General features: G+C 38.7%; 1 protein-coding gene across 1 annotated transcript; it reads right to left on the bottom strand.

Moving 5' to 3' along the window:
* Window positions 1-6,361: 6,361 nt before the first annotated feature.
* LOC121372993 lies at window positions 6,362-10,738 on the bottom strand. The gene is made up of 2 exons (XM_041499433.1): window positions 10,614-10,738; window positions 6,362-7,343 (listed from the first exon to the last, which is right to left on the bottom strand). Exons 1-2 carry the CDS (start codon window positions 10,736-10,738, stop codon window positions 6,362-6,364), a joined length of 1,107 nt encoding a protein of 368 aa, XP_041355367.1.
* Window positions 10,739-19,083: the final 8,345 nt, after the last annotated feature.

Raw genomic sequence — 19,083 nt, forward strand, 5'->3', positions numbered from 1 at the left:
CATGAGCTCCAACTGGCTGTCTTTAGATCCACATGTAATAGTGGAGCTAATTTTAATTAGATTGTAATTTTGAAAGTTAGTATTCTGATGTCACCGGTAGATGTCGCTCGAAGCACAACAATGCCTACGTCACGACAAATTTCACAGACTTTGGGTGCGTTCGTTTCACCTCTCCTGGACATGTTCCAACTGTTCTCTCCTGGTTGTATCCCCTCTCCAGATATCGTAAGACTTAGCAAAATTATTGGTTTTGAGGGTTTGTAACGTTTTGTATTGAGACACTTACTTGTCTGAACTTTATTGTTACTGAAAATGTTCATGAACTGTGAAGAAAAATCTCACAAATGAACAACAACAAATCGGATGTTGATTGCGCGAACCGTGCACGAGAAAACAAACCGAACCAAAATGATAACGGTCACGTGATATACCAACGTCTGTGACATTGAAATGGAAATATCCCCTCTAAAAATAGATTGGACCTCGCTTGCTTAACGGTTTTTTCTCGACAGGACGTCTTGTGAAAAAATGCAAAAAAAATGCATTTCGTGGTTTTACAAACATCAGGATTACCAAAAAGCACTTCAGGTGAATGGAAATGTGTATTCTAAATAATAAAATGTAAGTAAAGTGCAATTTTATTTGTGAAAAATGGGGTTTAATAGCGAAAAACAACGCCGTAATGGTTAACAAATAGCCGTAACTAGGGTGTGTCCCTTTAAGTTCACTTTTAAAAATCCCAGTCACGAAGATGTTAATACAAATTTCTACGAAACATTATAATAGTTTTTTCGAGTTTTGTTTTTCCAGAATCGACCAATTTGACTTCGAGTCCCTGCTCGAGGAGTGGAGGTATGATTTGTATCATAACTCAATATCGGTACAATCGTTGAAGATACGTTTGCTGTTGATATTTTAACCGAGATTGGGTAAATTCGGATTGTCATGTTTTTAAGTTTCACACACACACATACACACACACCCACCCCTATGTTCCACAGGTTATTTATACAACACTATATTAATGTTTGAATGTTTTATGTATTACTTTTATATTTCCAGTGACAAATGTTATGCTCAAGACACAACCAATACCACCACTGCAGCCACCCCAACAGCAGCAGGAGCCACCTACCCTGTTTGAGGTCGTTGTTGTAAGTTACTACCTTACTATTTAAAACATTATTTGTCTAATTTGTTTGGTTTTTTGTTTGTTTGTTTTTTGTTGGCAGAGACCCCTGAAGAACTCATTGAAATAAAAAAGAACTCACTGAAATTAATCACAATAATAATAATAAAATTAATTTTAAAAAATACAATAAAAAAAAAAAAAAAAAAAAATAGCAGGTGTATGAGTATAATGTGGACACATTCGTATATATTTGTTATTAACAATTCGAATGAACCAGCCTTTGCAGAGAAGAAATATACACATTGTTTTTACCTGACCTACGATTCCTCCGGTGTCCTGTTGGCAGCACCGAGTGTATTATTTGTGCCGACAAGGTCAACGCTCTAGATTAAACAAATATATTTTTCTGAAAATAAACATGTTTGGATTTGATCTGTTCGGCTGGAATCGCTAGTTATTAAAAACATTTTATTTTGTATTTTTTAAATGGTTTATATATATGTAAAATAAATAAAACAGTATACATATCTACCCCCCCCCCCCCCCCCCCCCCCCCCCATCTCTAACTCTATAACTTCTCGGATACATGCTTCAATCGGGTCAGTTTTGAAAATGTGTATTTATGATTTAAACATTAAATAAATATTTCTTTTTCTATGGTTTGATTTAAACATTTACCAAGGATGAGCATTTGTAATTATGTTATAATGTCCCGTACTAGAATATCAATATTTCGATAACACAACCGTGATACAAGCCAGGTGCAGATCCCTGAAAGAGGGTGGTGGGAGGACGTTCACAAGTCATTGTGCGCACTATCATTGTGGCTTCGTACACGGCCATTATCCCATCTTTATATGTTAAATTTAGATTATTTTCTTTTTGTTAAAATATTGTGCCTACGGTGTTGTCAGATCAGTATCGAACACGGACCTATTTTGACAAGGATAAGTTAACCTTTTCTGTCTACAGTTTTTGAATGACGTCAGTATTCCAATGACGATACATATTTCTACAAGAACAACAACTGCTTCCGTCTTTAGAACGCAGAAAACGTTCAATGCAAAATTGTTATTTATTTCACCCAGTTTGAAAAAATAGCGATTTTGAAAAAGTACCATTTGTTATATGTTATATTTATTGTGTACGAAGTTGGGTTTAAAAACCCCAAAAAACCCTTACATTATCCACCACTGTAAACATAATAGATCTTCAAACTAAATCAGTATATAAAATGTTAAAACTTACTCTTTTTCCTGGTGAAGTAATATTATCTCTTGATCCAGTCAATTTCTAACAGTGACAAAATATCGCTCACAAAATGACCCAAACGAATCTTCTTTCTTCTAACAATAGTGTGAACATGGTACTCTTTTTATACTCTCAGAGACGGGTCAGTAGCTCAGTGCCGGGTTAATAGGTCAGGACCAGTCTAAGTAGGTCAATCTAAGTAAGTCAGGGCCGGGTCAGTAGTCATGGTCACGTGACAATGTCATCAAGGTCAAGGGAAAGTAGGTCAAGATCACAGAAAGTAAGTCGTGGGGCGCAACTACTACCATCTATGATGTAGTGAAAAAATATTTTTCCTATTTTAATGTATTATTTTACAAAATAAAAATAAAAGTATAAGTAAACAAAATGTATTATTGGGAAATATTTATTTCAATTAAAAATATATAGGGTTGTTACGATGTATTAATGTATATGTGTTGGCGACACTCAAGTACATTTCACAATTCTGGCTCTACATTATTTTTGGTGCCGGTTATCAGTACATGTTGATAATTTATGTATAAATACTGCTTCTGTGAAAACAAGAAAACCTGCCAAACGCGATGAGCATTTATAACGTAAAGTTCGGCGACAACAATACACCCTTATATTGAGACAGCGATGCTGTGGGGTTTGTTTCTTTTTGCTTTTTGGTTGTTGTGTTTTTTAATGCGTCTCTTCTCTTGCTTCTACCAATTGCCTCTACCAGTTGCCTCAATGATCTTATGCATATCTTGAGCAATGAACATATTGGAGTAGGTTCGCTCTGTTTATGGTAACAATATTGCTCAATCGTTTCTCGCCCACAGTCGAACACAGGTAGGGTTTTCATGCTCCTCAGTCCAACGTGGACCGTTCTGCCAGACACGAAGTAGCCGGAATTGTTGCCATGATCACTGCTACTTGATTGGACACTGGAAGTAGGTCACTTAGTTCATTCTGGAACACGGAATCTACGACTTAAGCTGCGGTCTTTGACCGGCCTCGATGGATCAGTCGTTAAGCCACTGGACTACAGACTGGTGACACCTTGTCCATGCTTGGACAAAATGTATTCATTCTGTGGTGATCTCTTGGAGTTTGCACTTGTACAGTATCACTTGATTCGCCAATCAATCCTTGTAGACGACAGGATGGTCGACGTCTCTGTACTCTGTCATCCCGGAAACAGAATCGCGTACCTGATATACTGTATACCCTGAAATTAACGTGTCCCTAAATTAATGCGAGTGACGGTGGGCAGATTAAAATGCGACATGAAATTAATGAAATATTACTTTCCTAATAACACATCTCTGCACTTTTCAGTTAAATCCGAGTTGTAGGCGTCTTCAATGAGATCAACTCACTAACATGTCAGTGTACGCATCAATTAATCCGAGTTGTAGGCGTCTTCAATGAGATCAACTCACTAACATGTCAGTGTACGCATCAATTAATCCGAGTTGTAGGCGTCTTCAATGAGATCAACTCACTAACATGTCAGTGTACGCATCAATTAATCCGAGTTGTAGGCGTCTTCAATGAGATCAACTCACTAACATGTCAGTGTACGCATCAATTAATCCGAGTTGTAGGCGTCTTCAATGAGATCAACTCACTAACATGTCAGTGTACACATCAATTAATCCGAGTTGTAGGCGTCTTCAATGAGATCAACTCACTAACATGTCAGTGTACGCATCAATTAATCTGTTCCTCATATGCTGTTGTGTAACGGCTTGATCGTAATAACGTTCTGTTCTCTTTAGTCCCTAGTGTCCCATGTGAGATCAAATCAAAGCACATTTTTACAGCAATCATTTAACTAACGTGCATATTTACCTAAATCTGGCTAAACATTAGCATACATGTGCCATTACAACCGTATCTTCCTAAGGTATGCTGACAAAGTTGCAGCGAACTTGAACAGAAAAAACCCCCAAAGAAATGGTCGACCTCAGGATTAGCATGCTAAAACCCATTCATGCGCGATGACGCGTATCGGCTTTTGCTTTACTATTGGACAATTAGTCTGTCTAGCCTACGATTAATTGTGCTCCAGTTGTTTTATAAATGTATTGGAATTTTATTCTTTGTTTGTTTTAATAGCGTGTGACACACAGCTTCCTGGACTTCCAAAGAGAGGTACCCCAAACACGAAATGAAAATCACAAATAGCATTCAGAAGAGCAGTGCTATTAGAATATGTCCTTGTCATTAGCGAATAGGAGGAGAGCTTTGATGATTTTTAGCATTTATTCTGTGACGGATTTTATTTCTTCCCATTGGCAAGAGCATCTCGTTGCACTAAGGGATTTCAGAGTCAGAACGATGTGAACTTGATCGACCATAATGTTTCTAAACATAGCGTGGCGTTTTGGACTAGCCTCCAAGAAATGTACGAACTTTTCCAATCAATCTCAAACATGGTGCCTTGCAGTGCAAGACTGAGGATGTGGCCATAACAATTATCATAAGTTCCACGTGGTGAAGGTCACATTTCAAAATACTAGTTTTGGTGCCAGATGGAATTTGAATCTTTGCCCTTCTCTTCCTTTGAAGTCATCCATATTAAGAAGTAAAGTAACATGGTTTTGTAGGAGGCACGATGAGCTGCATTAGTACCATACATAACAAATTCCTTAACCTATTTTGACTTAGTAAAGTTTAGATAATTTTGGTGTCGGACATTGATAGAAATCAAAGATACCAAACTTGAATGAATGCAATATTCTATCAAAAGTATATGAGGTAACTGATTAACTAATGTATTTTACATAACCATGAAACATGTTTGAAATCTAGATAAAAACACTTACTTTTCTGATTAACCAGTTGTCTTCTATAGGCACTTTAGTTTTGGGTGTCGGATGGAAATTATATTTTGGTGTCTGATGGAAATGCTTTTCATCAGTATAATTTTAATGAACACGTTATACCACACGGACATATATATAATTTTAAGGTGCTTTCTTCATGATTATAATTCATTAAGAAATGACAGTCATGACTCTTAAAAGGAGCATTCCTGACTTTACAAACATTTAAACATGCCCTCTGGTAAAACTGGATATTAATTGCATTTTTTTCTTATACATGTAATATAAATATTAATGTTTGTACACCATGTGTTTCTGGTATTCCTAATGTTTATAGTAGCTTAAATGTGATTTGTTTTTACGTGTAAAAACGTACTGACGGCAAAATCCAGTTTGAGCTGCTAATTTGTTTGCTGCGCCATCGAAGCGTTTTCCAATTTTAAGCCAAGTCCACCAATTACTTTCTTTACCAGTGCATACAGTATTTCTCCTGTTGATTCTGACAACAAGAAAAAAACCCAATGAATGTCTTCTCTATTTTTCCCTCCATAATGTATCTAAGACAGAGTAAAATCCGAAGTTTCATCCATGATGATGGAAACGTATCAGTGATCAGTATGTCATTTACGATGCGTTTTTCAACAAGCTTGGAAATTATTCCCAGAATCTCATTTTGAACAGCCGCCGATGTCCACTGAGCGTGTTGGGTCAGCAATTTATCAGTGAACCATGACAGGTCCTTGCATCGTAAATGCAATAATTCCAAAAAGTTTCCTCTGTCGGATTCGGTGATATTTGACCTTTTTTCCAAGTGTTCTTGTGCTGCTATATTTTTTTGCGCAGTGAACAGCAGATTTTCGATAATGACAGAAATGGTACCTGTTGCTTGACTGCCTTGTTCATTACTTATCACTGAAGTTTCATGTTTTACATTGATCCTCGATTCGATCCACTGTGCCACAACCTTCTTATGATTAGCGCTTCTTGAATGTTTCTTTAGTCTTTTCCAATTGTTAAAAACGAATCGATGTATTCTTAGTGAACTGTCGGCAAGAATAGCACACACAAAGCTAATCCATCGATGCGAGGCATACGAAACCGGCCCTAAACCACTAATGGCTGTTTCTTTCCAAAACGTCCCTCAGTTATACCCCATTCAAACTTGGTTGGTTTGGCATATCAGATAGGTTGGTGGACGACGGATCGATGGTTTCGGTTTGCAAGTCAATAATTTAACACAGACACTGTCGGCATCATCAGATTCCTGGAAGCTCGTATCAGGTTCAGGCACATTTTCCTCTATAGTCACTGGCGCTTTCGATTCATTGTCAAATGATACAGTCTCGTCTATTGGAACAGGCACCTGGTCTATAGTTGGAACAGACGACAAGATAGCGTGCTTAGTGCTAGGTCCTGGAGAAGGTTTTTTGGGGTAACCACTTTTCTTGTGAATTGCTTGGTTCGCTTCATTGATGCTGTCAATACTACATGTTGCTTCAGTGTTAGTCTGTTTCGCTTCATTGATGCTGTCAATACTACATGTTGCTTCAGTGTCAGTCTGTTTCGCTTCATTGATGCTGTCAATACCACATGTTGCTTCAGTGTCAGTCTGTTTCGCTTCATTGATGCTGTCAATACCACATGTTGCTTCAGTGTCAGTCTGTTTCGCTTCATTGATGCTGTCAATACCACATGTTGCTTCAGTGTCAGTCTGTTTCGCTTCATTGATGCTGTCAATACCACACGTTGCTTCAGTGTCAGTCTGTTTCGCTTCATTGATGCTGTCAATACCACACGTTGCTTCAGTGTCAGTCTGTTTCGCTTCATTGATGCTGTCAATACCACACGTTGCTTCAGTGTCAGTCTGTTTCGCTTCATTGATGCTGTCAATACCACACGTTGCTTCAGTGTCAGTCTGTTTCGCTTCATTGATGCTGTCAATACCACACGTTGCTTCAGTGTCAGTCTGTTTCGCTTCATTGATGCTGTCAATACCACACGTTGCTTCAGTGTCAGTCTGTTTCGCTTCATTGATGCTGTCAATACCACACGTTGCTTCAGTGTCAGTCTGTTTCGCTTCATTGATGCTGTCAATACCACACGTTGCTTCAGTGTCAGTCTGTTTCGCTTCATTGATGCTGTCAATACCACATGTTGCTTCAGTGTTAGTCTGTCAATACTACATGTTGCTTCAGTGTTAGTCTGTCAATACTACATGTTGCTTCAGTGTTAGTCTGTCAATACTACATGTTGCTTCAGTGTCAGTCTGTCAATACTACATGTTGCTTCAGTGTCAGTCTGTTTCGCTTTATTGATGCTGTCAATACTACATGTTGCTTCAGTGTTAGTCTGTCAATACTACATGTTGCTTCAGTGTCAGTCTGTTTCGCTTTATTGATGCTGTCAATACTACATGTTGCTTCAGTGTTAGTCTGTCAATACTACATGTTGCTTCAGTGTTAGTCTGTTTCGCTGTATTGATGCTGTCAATACTACATGTTGCTTCAGTGTTAGTCTGTTTCGCTGTATTGATGCTGTCAATACTACATGTTGCTTCAGTGTTAGTCTGTCAATACTACATGTTGCTTCAGTGTTAGTCTGTTTCGCTTCATTGATGCTGTCAATACTACATGTTGCTTCAGTGTTAGTCTGTTTCGCTGTATTGATGCTGTCAATACTACATGTTGCTTCAGTGTTAGTCTGTTTCGCTGTATTGATGCTGTCAATACTACATGTTGCTTCAGTGTTAGTCTGTTTCGCTTTATTGATGCTGTCAATACCACATGTTGCTTCAGTGTTAGTCTGTTTCGCTTCATTGATGCTGTCAATACTACATGTTGCTTCAGTGTTAGTCTGTTTCGCTTTATTGATGCTGTCAATACTACATGTTGCTTCAGTGTTAGTCTGTTTCGCTTTATTGATGCTGTCAATACTACATGTTGCTTCAGTGTCAGTCTGTCAATACTACATGTTGCTTCAGTGTTAGTCTGTTTCGCTTTATTGCTGCTGTCAATACTACATGTTACTTCAGTGTTAGTCTGTTTCGCTTTACTGGTGCTGTCAATACTACATGTTGCTTCAGTGTTAGTCTGTTTCGCTTTATTGCTGCTGTCAATACTACATGTTGCTTCAGTGTTAGTCTGTCAATACCACATGTTGCTTCAGTGTTAGTCTGTCAATACTACATGTTGCTTCAGTGTTAGTCTGTTTCGCTTCATTGATGCTGTCAATACCACATGTTGCTTCAGTGTTAGTCTGTTTCGCTTCATTGATGCTGTCAATACTACATGTTGCTTCAGTGTTAGTCTGTTTCGCTTCATTGATGCTGTCAATACTACATGTTGCTTCAGTGTTAGTCTGTTTCGCTTCATTGATGCTGTCAATACTACATGTTGCTTCAGTGTTAGTCTGTTTCGCTTCATTGATGCTGTCAATACTACATGTTGCTTCAGTGTTAGTCTATTTCGCTTTATTGCCGAAAAACCTACTCGGCTGTGATTGACCACTCTCGACCACGATAATAAATGTCACTTGTTCATCTTTGTGGCGCGTGACTGTCTTTTTATAATCGGATTCAATTTCTTTGGAACACATTTGGCAGATGGCACGTTGGCAGTAATGCCGCCTTATGTTGTTTCTTTGTGTCCATTAATCCCATGCCATCCTTTGTGGATTCCAGGATATGAATTTGAAGAGTGACATTTGTGGAAAAAATATCACATGACTATCAAATACAGTACTAATGGGATCAAGAAACAATCGTAGTCTGACTGGAGACTCAGGGCCGGATTAACGGTTGGCTAATGTGGCGCACATACTCCCAACATTTTGGGACCTCGCCTTTGGCATTAGCCTATTATTTTAAAGCTACAAGACCTCATAGCGTCAGAATTTTTTTTTTTGTATTTGACATTATTTATCTCATCATATACTCTTCAAAAAAAGAAACTTGATATTGATTTTCAAAAGTTTAATAATAAAACAAATCCTAGTAGACATGCTACAAGCAACCAAAGATCAAGACGCCATGGGAAGGGGGTTGCTCTGTACATGTCCAAAACAGTATCTCTGGGAATCCACCTGAAACGTGTACACAGGCATAAGTGTGACATAGGGGTGAGCAAAATGTCAGTATCGGTTATGACCACCACGAGCCCTGATGACAGCTTGACAACGCGACGCATGGAAAGAAAGAAGTGTTTTATTTAACGACGCACTCAACACATTTTATTTACGGTTATATGGCGTCAGACATATGGTTAAGGACCACACATATTTTTTTAGAGGAAACCCGCTGTCGCCACATAGGCTACTCTTTTACGACAGGCAGCAAGGGATCTTTTATTTGCGCTTCCCACAGGCAGGATAGCACAAACCATGGCCTTTGTTGAACCAGTTATGGATCACTGGTCGGTGCAAGTGGTTTACACCTACCCATTGAGCCTTGCGCAGCACTCACTCAGGGTTTGGAGTCGGTATCTGGATTAAAAATTCCATGCCTCGACTGGGATCCGAACCCGGTACCTACCAGCCTGTAGACCGATGGCCTGCCACGACGCCACCGCGGCCGGTCACGCGACGCATGGAAGCAATCAAACGTTGCACAACACATTGTGAAATGTTCTGCCACTCATACTGCAGTGCCGTAAGAAGTTGCATAAGTGTCTGGGGTGGTGGATTCCTCCTGGCGCACACGCTGATCCAGTGCATCCCATAGATGATCTATTGGGTTTAAATCCGGCGAACGGGCAGGCCACAGTAATGTCTGGATGCTGTGGTGCTACTGAAACTCCTGATAAACACGTGCAACATGTGGTCTGGCATTGTTATGCTGAAACATTCCACTGCTGATGTTCATGTGCGGAATGACGAGATGTTGCAGGATCTCGTGTCGACACCTGATGCCCGTCAGTGCACATGCCACATACACAAGAGCCGTCCTACCACCATGATGGATTCCTGCCCACACTAGGACACTGCCAGCACCAAAACGGGCGACTTGTTGCACGCAGTTTGGAGCATAACGTTCCCCTCGACGTCTATAGACACATGTGCGTCCATCAGCACATGACAGGAGAAAACGAGACTCATCTGAGAACAAAACCGGCCTCCACCTGGCACGTGTCCATCTCATCCTCTGTTGGCACAACTGCAGACACTTCACTACGTGACGTGGGATCAAAACGTTACGTCGTACTGGTCTTCTAGGGCAAATTCCTGCCTCCCTCAGCCGATTACGAACGGTCTGGTCAGAAATCCTGCGTAGTCCAGGGTTTTGTGTTGCTGTGGTTGTTGCTGTTGTGGTTTGATTTCAAAGATGACACACCCAGATGGATCGATCTTGAGCAGCGGTGGTTACTCTGGGACGACCCGACCATGGCCTGTCATTAACACTTTGAGTGGTGTACCATGCCCATAAAGCAGAGATGGTCTGTTTGGAGACGCCAAAGTGTCTTGCCACAGCTTGTTGAGTTGCCCCTGCTTGCAATTTCCCAATGGCATTATTGCGTTGAGCTGACGTCAATCTTGGCATTATTGCATTACCTACAGTGTCGTTATGCGGTCTGTTTGAATGACTGCTGATGTAGCCTTTTATGTCACACCAACAGAGGGTTCGGCATGCAAAGTTACAGAACTTCATGATGCACGTACTTCTCTGAGGATTGCGGTTTTGTGTTTCAGTACAAACGTTGACTATGGCTACGTTTATGCGAATCGAACGTGTTTTATAGTGTTTTTGCATCACCATTCGCTCACTTATTTGATTGTCTATATACATGTATATATTCATTTTTTCCTTTCCACATTCACACTAAATAAATATTGAAAAATTTGTCATTGTAATTTGCATAGGGTTGGGTGTGGGACGGGGTCGAAACCACCCGTCAAATGTTCTTTTTTAATGTATTTTATTTATGACCAACCCCCTTAAACATTTAGCTCGTCATTCGATAGATCCCCCCCCCCCCCCCCCCCACACACACACACAACCTGTTGCGCATGCTGACCAAAACTATTATCATATTCCCCAAATTTATCTATAAAGACACTTTTTGCTGGGAGAAATAAACATAGCGAGTGTAATTCGATTTATTTACGAAACATTATTGTTTTGAGATATTGTATTGATCAAAAAAGAATCAAAAGGATTGCACAACAGGCAGAGCCTATATAAGTGCTCTCTTAAACAAGATGGACATCAGACAATATTCATAATCATACATATCTAAAGCATAATAACAATGTCTAATGGCATAAAATATTTCACATAATGAATATTTTTTAATATATAGTAGTAAAAGGTAGAGAGTAGATAGAATAGAAATGGGATAGTCGAGAAAACATTATGATCGAAACCAGAGCAGCGCGCTTAGAAGTTAATTGAAAATAAGCACGAAAATCCAATTAAAACGCGATGAAATACATCATTATCCCTAGAGCAATTATTTGTTTATTTTTGGTTTGCAGTGCGTCAGGTCATCGGGTAGTTTACCTCTCTTTGTCTGTAGATAATTGGGTATTAGTCACTTCTAATTTCACCGATGTCGTAACAGGAAGCGAGTCGCCCACCACAATTAGCTTATCGATTGGTCACATGGGCTTCACCGGCAGCGCGCTTACGTCATTGTCAAACAGCGATGCCAGATGACAGTTGTAGAAATTGAATCATGTTCCCCGAACTGGCCTCGGTGGTGTCGTTGGTAAGCCATCGGACATAAGGCTGGTAGGTACTTGGTTCGCAGCCTGGTACCGGATCGCACACAGAGTGAGTTTTAAGGACGTAATGGGTAGATGGCTACACCCGCTTCTCTGTCACTAACCACCAACAGTAACACCTAATAACTAACCCACTGTCCTGGACAGACAGCCCAGATAACTGAAGTGTGTACCCAGGACAGCGTGCTTGAACCTTAATTGAATATAAGCAACGAAAATAAGTTAAAATGAAATGAAATGTTCCCCGAGTTTAGGAAACAACATCAGCTGTATTTACATCCGGGTGCTCGTAACATAGGAGTTCACCCCATGTCCTGTCTTCTCTCTCCCTGACTCCTTCCAATGTCAGGGGCGGGATGTAGCCCAGTGATAAAGCGCTCGCCTGATGCGCCATCGGTCTGCGATCTATCCCCGTCGTTGGTCCACTGTGCTATTTGTCGTTCCAGCCAGTGCACCACGACTGGTAAATCAAAGGCCATGGTATGTGCTATCCTATCTGTGGGATGGTGCATATAAAAGATATCTTGCTACTAATGGAAAAATGTTGCGGCTTTCCTCTCTAAGACTATCAAAATTACCAAATGTTTGACATCCAATAGCCGTATATTAATAAGCAATATGCTCTAGTGGTGTCGTTAAACAAAACTAACTTCCCTCCTCTCTCTCTCTCTCTCTCTCTCTCTCTCTCTCTCTCTCTCTCTCTCTCTTATTCTTTGAAAGTGGCAAATTTTATGCAGTAGGCACCTGGTGTAGCCATATGGGTAAGTAAATATTAATATCCGCCTGTCTGTATCCATCCATGCGCCTCTTTGTCTGCATAACTCTCTCTCTCTCTCTCTCTCTCTCTCTCTCTCTCTCTCTCTCTCTCTCTCTCTCTCTCTCTCTCTCTCTCAAAAGGACACGGGTAAAAAGCAACTAACTTATTTCCAAATTGTGTGAAACCCTTAAATTGTATAAATCAAAGTTTGCCCTTGAAGTAAAGGTAACATGGCTATAGAAGACTACCAATTACAATTCAGCTCTAAACTAAAAGTGTACGGTAAATGATAAAATAATTGTGTGTGACGGATGTTACATTCTATCCACTGACATGAAATGAAGTTCTGAGTCTATAAAAAGAAGTATATTGTCCACTGCTGTGATGATAAAAACACCTTAATGAATGGTGAATATCATGATGTGGATTTTGATTAATTTTAATTAAACTTTCGCAGACTTTCAATTTAATGCAAAGCCACTGAAGATTTATCAATATATTCAGTCTCTTAAATAGTTCTGTCATTCAACAGCCTTCATTTATTTTAAAGGTAAAGCTCATGAAAACACTGTCAGGTTGAAGACAAACACTTAAAATAGTTTCAAAAGGGTATGCAGATAGAAAAATAAAGAAGCTATGTCGATAATGATAAGTTACAAGACTACCAATGTCATATCCGGGTGTATTTTTAGATTACCATTTTATGGAAATATTTCATACATGTCGCAGTAGTTGCTGGTGTCATACGATATGGATTCATTAAAAATTAATAGGTATGTCAAAAACTATGATTAATCAAAATTGGGGGATCTCGCCCACAACCCAATCATTTTGTTAATCATGATGGGTGATGGCAGCTTTGTCTTCATCTTCTAACATAGTCGACCTTGTCTTCTTTGAATGGCCAGTTCCAGGTAGTACTTACCGTCGTGATTTCCATCATGAATCAGAGAAGTGATCATCCATCATGAATCAGAGAAGTGATCATCGTTATACATCTGTTCAATAACCCATCAGCCACAACTTAGATTGGCACAACAGTAACTGTGGTTAATTTGTGAGGCACTATCTTTTTCTTGAGTACATACCTTTGAGTATGTTGCATGATGAAATTGATATTGAGTTCTCTTGACAATAGCTCATGAACAAGGGTGACAGGGATCCTCCTCAGTCTGTAGCCATTTTAAAAAATGGTTGACAAATAAAGTATTATTACATTATTAAAATTGAAATATATTTACGTTCTTACTTAGAATATAAATATCTCCAGAACCAATGTATTTCTGGATATCGTAATGTTTTGTAAAACATGTATCTCGATATAATATTTTGTCTCAAATTATTATGTACATATATTATTTTTGGCAAAGACCATACGAAATATAAAATATTTCAGCCAAAAGTCATGCAAAATGTATTTATCCATATAAAGATTTAAATGTAAAACACGATAAGGTAAGATAGCGTTTAAAAAAGAAAAATAACCCAGGATGCGTGTTTATTTTGTTTGGGTGGACAAACTAAAGTCTTTCAAGGGTAGAAACCTCAGTATAGTCTCTTATAGTACTAAATAATTGTGGGTAAAATAGTGAAACCACTTTTTGTTGTAAAGATGGTAAATTAAGACTTTTCCCTGACTTGTTAGAATGTGACAGACGTTACTGATTCCACTTTTTCCTGTGGCAGATGTTACATGTGACGGATATTACAGTTTCCTTTCTTCTCTCAAATTCAAATCACATAATTTCAGGACTGATTGACATATTTATTATCTTTCCCTTGACTAGTGCTAAGAGAATTACAAAGGACATGATTATACACCTTCAGGTTTTCTTCTCAAATAAACAATTCATATTTTTTGTGAGAGACGTTACACTGACCGAGCACCTTGTTTCAAATAATAATTTTGGGCAACCTAGTTTCATAAAATATTTTAAATGCCCGTATTCTTTAAAGTGATACTACTGACATTATAGATGGAGTAACATAAAGTATTGAAGTCACTTTCTTGGAAGGGATTTTAATGGCTTAATGTTCCTGGGTTTTTTTTTTTTTTATCGGAGTTAGCTTGGAAATTATGTAATATGTGTTGATGTCAAGACGCATTATGAAAGACGTGTATGTGAACAACAATTTTTAGTTTTTCTACAAATTGGGTGTCTTGTAAATTAATGTCGACCCTTTCTCATGTCCCTTGACTCGTGGAATTGCCTCAATGCATTGCCCAATGACTTGATTACCATTTACTGGTATATATTTTCCTCTGGGTTTCCTTTTCAAACACAAATTACGCCCTTCTCAAATTGTTATATAACAGGGCTATGAATATTAAACACGGGAGGGCAAGGTCTATCTCAGGTGTTTATATCGTAGCTTTTTCTGAGTTTTGTTTTTAATAATTATTATTATTTGTCCCATCCAGTGCTCTATGACTTGTATTTCCAAGGCCGTTGTGTCTTGTTAAAGTTTGTTTTGTTTAATGACACCACTAGGGCGCATTGATTTATTAATGATCGGCTATTGGATGTTAAACATTTGGTAATTTTTGACATATAGTCTTAGAGATGAAACCTAATACATGTTTCCTTCAGTAGCCAGGAATCTTTTATATGCACCATCCCACAAACAGGATAGCACATACCACGGCCTTTGGTATGCCAGCTGTCGTCTGTAATGTATGTGCTTTCCTTTTCTGGAAAATGTATAAAGATTTCTGGCTGTTATTCAATGGCATCGGGTTGCTTCTCTTATTTACCTAAACCAGGTACCGCATTGACTATATGTTAGGCATTAGTTTATTGAAATAAACCTCGTTACATCGGGTTGCTTCTCTTACTTACCTAAACCAGGTACCGCATTGACTATATGTTAGGCATTAGTTTATTGAAATAAACCTCGTTACATCGGGTTGCTTCTCTTACTTACCTAAACCAGGTACCGCATTGACTATATGTTAGGCATTAGTTTATTGAAATAAACCTCGTTACATCGGGTTGCTTCTCTTACTTACCTAAACCAGGTACCGCATTGACTATATGTTAGGCATTAGTTTCTTTTACTAACCTCGTTACATCGGGTTGCTTCTCTTACTTACCTAAACCAGGTACCGCATTGACTATATGTTAGGCATTAGTTTATTGAAATAAACCTCGTTATATCGGGTTGCTTCTCTTAGTTACCTAAACCAGGTACCGCATTGACTAAATGTTAGGCATTAGTTTATTGAAATAAACCTCGTTACATCGGGTTGCTTCTCTTAGTTACCTAAACCAGGTACCGCACTGACTATATGTTAGGCATTAGTTTATTGAAATAAACCTCGTTACATCGGGTTGCTTCTCTTACTTACCTAAACCAGGTACCGCATTGACTATATGTTAGGCATTAGTTTATTGAAATAAACCTCGTTACATCGGGTTGCTTCTCTTACTTACCTAAACCAGGTACCGCATTGACTATATGTTAGGCATTAGTTTATTGAAATAAACCTCGTTACATCGGGTTGCTTCTCTTACTTACCTAAACCAGGTACCGCATTGACTATATGTTAGGCATTAGTTTATTGAAATAAACCTCGTTACATCGGGTTGCTTCTCTTAGTTACCTAAACCAGGTACCGCATTGACTATATGTTAGGCATTAGTTTATTGAAATAAACCTCGTTACATCGGGTTGCTTCTCTTACTTACCTAAACCAGGTACCGCATTGACTATATGTTAGGCATTAGTTTATTGAAATAAACCTCGTTACATCGGGTTGTTTCTCTTACTTACCTAAACCAGGTACCGCATTGACTAAATGTTAGGCATTAGTTTATTGAAATAAACCTCGTTACATCGGGTTGCTTCTCTTAGTTACCTAAACCAGGTACCGCATTGACTATGTGTTAGGCATTAGTTTATTGAAATAAACCTCGTTACATCGGGTTGCTTCTCTTACTTACCTAAACCAGGTACCGCATTGACTATGTGTTAGGCATTAGTTTATTGAAATAAACCTCGTTACATCGGGTTGCTTCTCTTAGTTACCTAAACCAGGTACCTCATTGACTATGTGTTAGGCATTAGTTTATTGAAATAAACCTCGTTACATCGGGTTGCTTCTCTTACTTACCTAAACCAGGTACCTCATTGACTATGTGTTAGGCATTAGTTTATTGAAATAAACCTCGTTACATCGGGTTGCTTCTCTTACTTACCTAAACCAGGTACCGCATTGACTATGTGTTAGGCATTAGTTTATTGAAATAAACCTCGTTACATCGGGTTGCTTCTCTTACTTACCTAAACCAGGTACCGCATTGACTATGTGTTAGGCATTAGTTTATTGAAATAAACCTCGTTACATCGGGTTGCTTCTCTTAGTTACCTAAACCAGGTACCGCATTGACTATGTGTTAGGCATTAGTTTATTGAAATAAACCTCGTTACATCGGGTTGCTTCTCTTAGTTACCTAAACCAGGTACCGCATTGACTATATGTTAGGCATTAGTTTATTGAAATAAACCTCGTTACATCGGGTTGCTTCTCTTACTTACCTAAACCAGGTACCGCATTGACTATCTGTTAGGCATTAGTTTATTGAAATAAACCTCGTTACATCGGGTTGCTTCTCTTACTTACCTAAACCAGGTACCGCATTGACTATCTGTTAGGCATTAGTTTATTGAAATAAACCTCGTTACATCGGGTTGCTTCTCTTACTTACCTAAACCAGGTACCGCATTGACTATATGTTAGGCATTAGTTTATTGAAATAAACCTCGTTACATCGGGTTGCTTCTCTTACTTACCTAAACCAGGTACCGCATTGACTATATGTTAGGCATTAGTTTATTGAAATAAACCTCGTTACATCGGGTTGCTTCTCTTACTTACCTAAACCAGGTACCGCATTGACTATATGTTAGGCATTAGTTTATTGAAATAAACCTCGTTACATCGGGTTGCTTCTCTTACTTACCTAAACCAGGTACCGCATTGACTATATGTTAGGCATTAGTTTATTGAAATAAACCTCGTTACATCGGGTTGCTTCTCTTACTTACCTAAACCAGGTACCGCATTGACTATATGTTAGGCATTAGTTTATTGAAATAAACCTCGTTACATCGGGTTGCTTCTCTTACTTACCTAAACCAGGTACCGCATTGACTATATGTTAGGCATTAGTTTATTGAAATAAACCTCGTTACATCGGGTTGCTTCTCTTACTTACCTAAACCAGGTACCGCATTGACTATATGTTAGGCATTAGTTTATTGAAATAAACCTCGTTACATCGGGTTGCTTCTCTTACTTACCTAAACCAGGTACCGCATTGACTATATGTTAGGCATTAGTTTATTGAAATAAACCTCGTTACATCGGGTTGCTTCTCTTACTTACCTAAACCAGGTACCGCATTGACTATATGTTAGGCATTAGTTTATTGAAATAAACCTCGTTACATCGGGTTGCTTCTCTTACTTACCTAAACCAGGTACCGCATTGACTATATGTTAGGCATTAGTTTATTGAAATAAACCTCGTTACATCGGGTTGCTTCTCTTACTTACCTAAACCAGGTACCGCATTGACTATATGTTAGGCATTAGTTTATTGAAATAAACCTCGTTACATCGGGTTGCTTCTCTTACTTACCTAAACCAGGTACCGCATTGACTATATGTTAGGCATTAGTTTATTGAAATAAACCTCGTTACATCGGGTTGCTTCTCTTACTTACCTAAACCAGGTACCGCATTGACTAAATGTTAGGCATTAGTTTATTGAAATAAACCTCGTTACATCGGGTTGCTTCTCTTACTTACCTAAACCAGGTACCGCATTGACTATATGTTAGGCATTAGTTTATTGAAATAAACCTCGTTACATCGGGTTGCTTCTCTTAGTTACCTAAACCAGGTACCGCATTGACTATATGTTAGGCATTAGTTTATTGAAATAAACCTCGTTACATCGGGTTGCTTCTCTTAGTTACCTAAACCAGGTACCGCATTGACTATATGTTAGGCATTAGTTTATTGAAATAAACCTCGTTACATCGGGTTGCTTCTCTTAGTTACCTAAACCAGGTACCGCATTGACTATATGTTAGGCATTAGTTTATTGAAATAAACCTCGTTACATCGGGTTGCTTCTCTTACTTACCTAAACCAGGTACCGCATTGACTATATGTTAGGCATTAGTTTATTGAAATAAACCTCGTTACATCGGGTTGCTTCTCTTACTTACCTAAACCAGGTACCGCATTGACTATATGTTAGGCATTAGTTTATTGAAATAAACCTCGTTACATCGGGTTGCTTCTCTTACTTACCTAAACCAGGTACCGCATTGACTATATGTTAGGCATTAGTTTATTGAAATAAACCTCGTTACATCGGGTTGCTTCTCTTA

The sequence above is a fragment of the Gigantopelta aegis genome, chromosome 5 (genome assembly GCF_016097555.1).
Source record: "Gigantopelta aegis isolate Gae_Host chromosome 5, Gae_host_genome, whole genome shotgun sequence".
Lineage (NCBI taxonomy): Eukaryota > Metazoa > Mollusca > Gastropoda > Neomphalida > Peltospiridae > Gigantopelta > Gigantopelta aegis.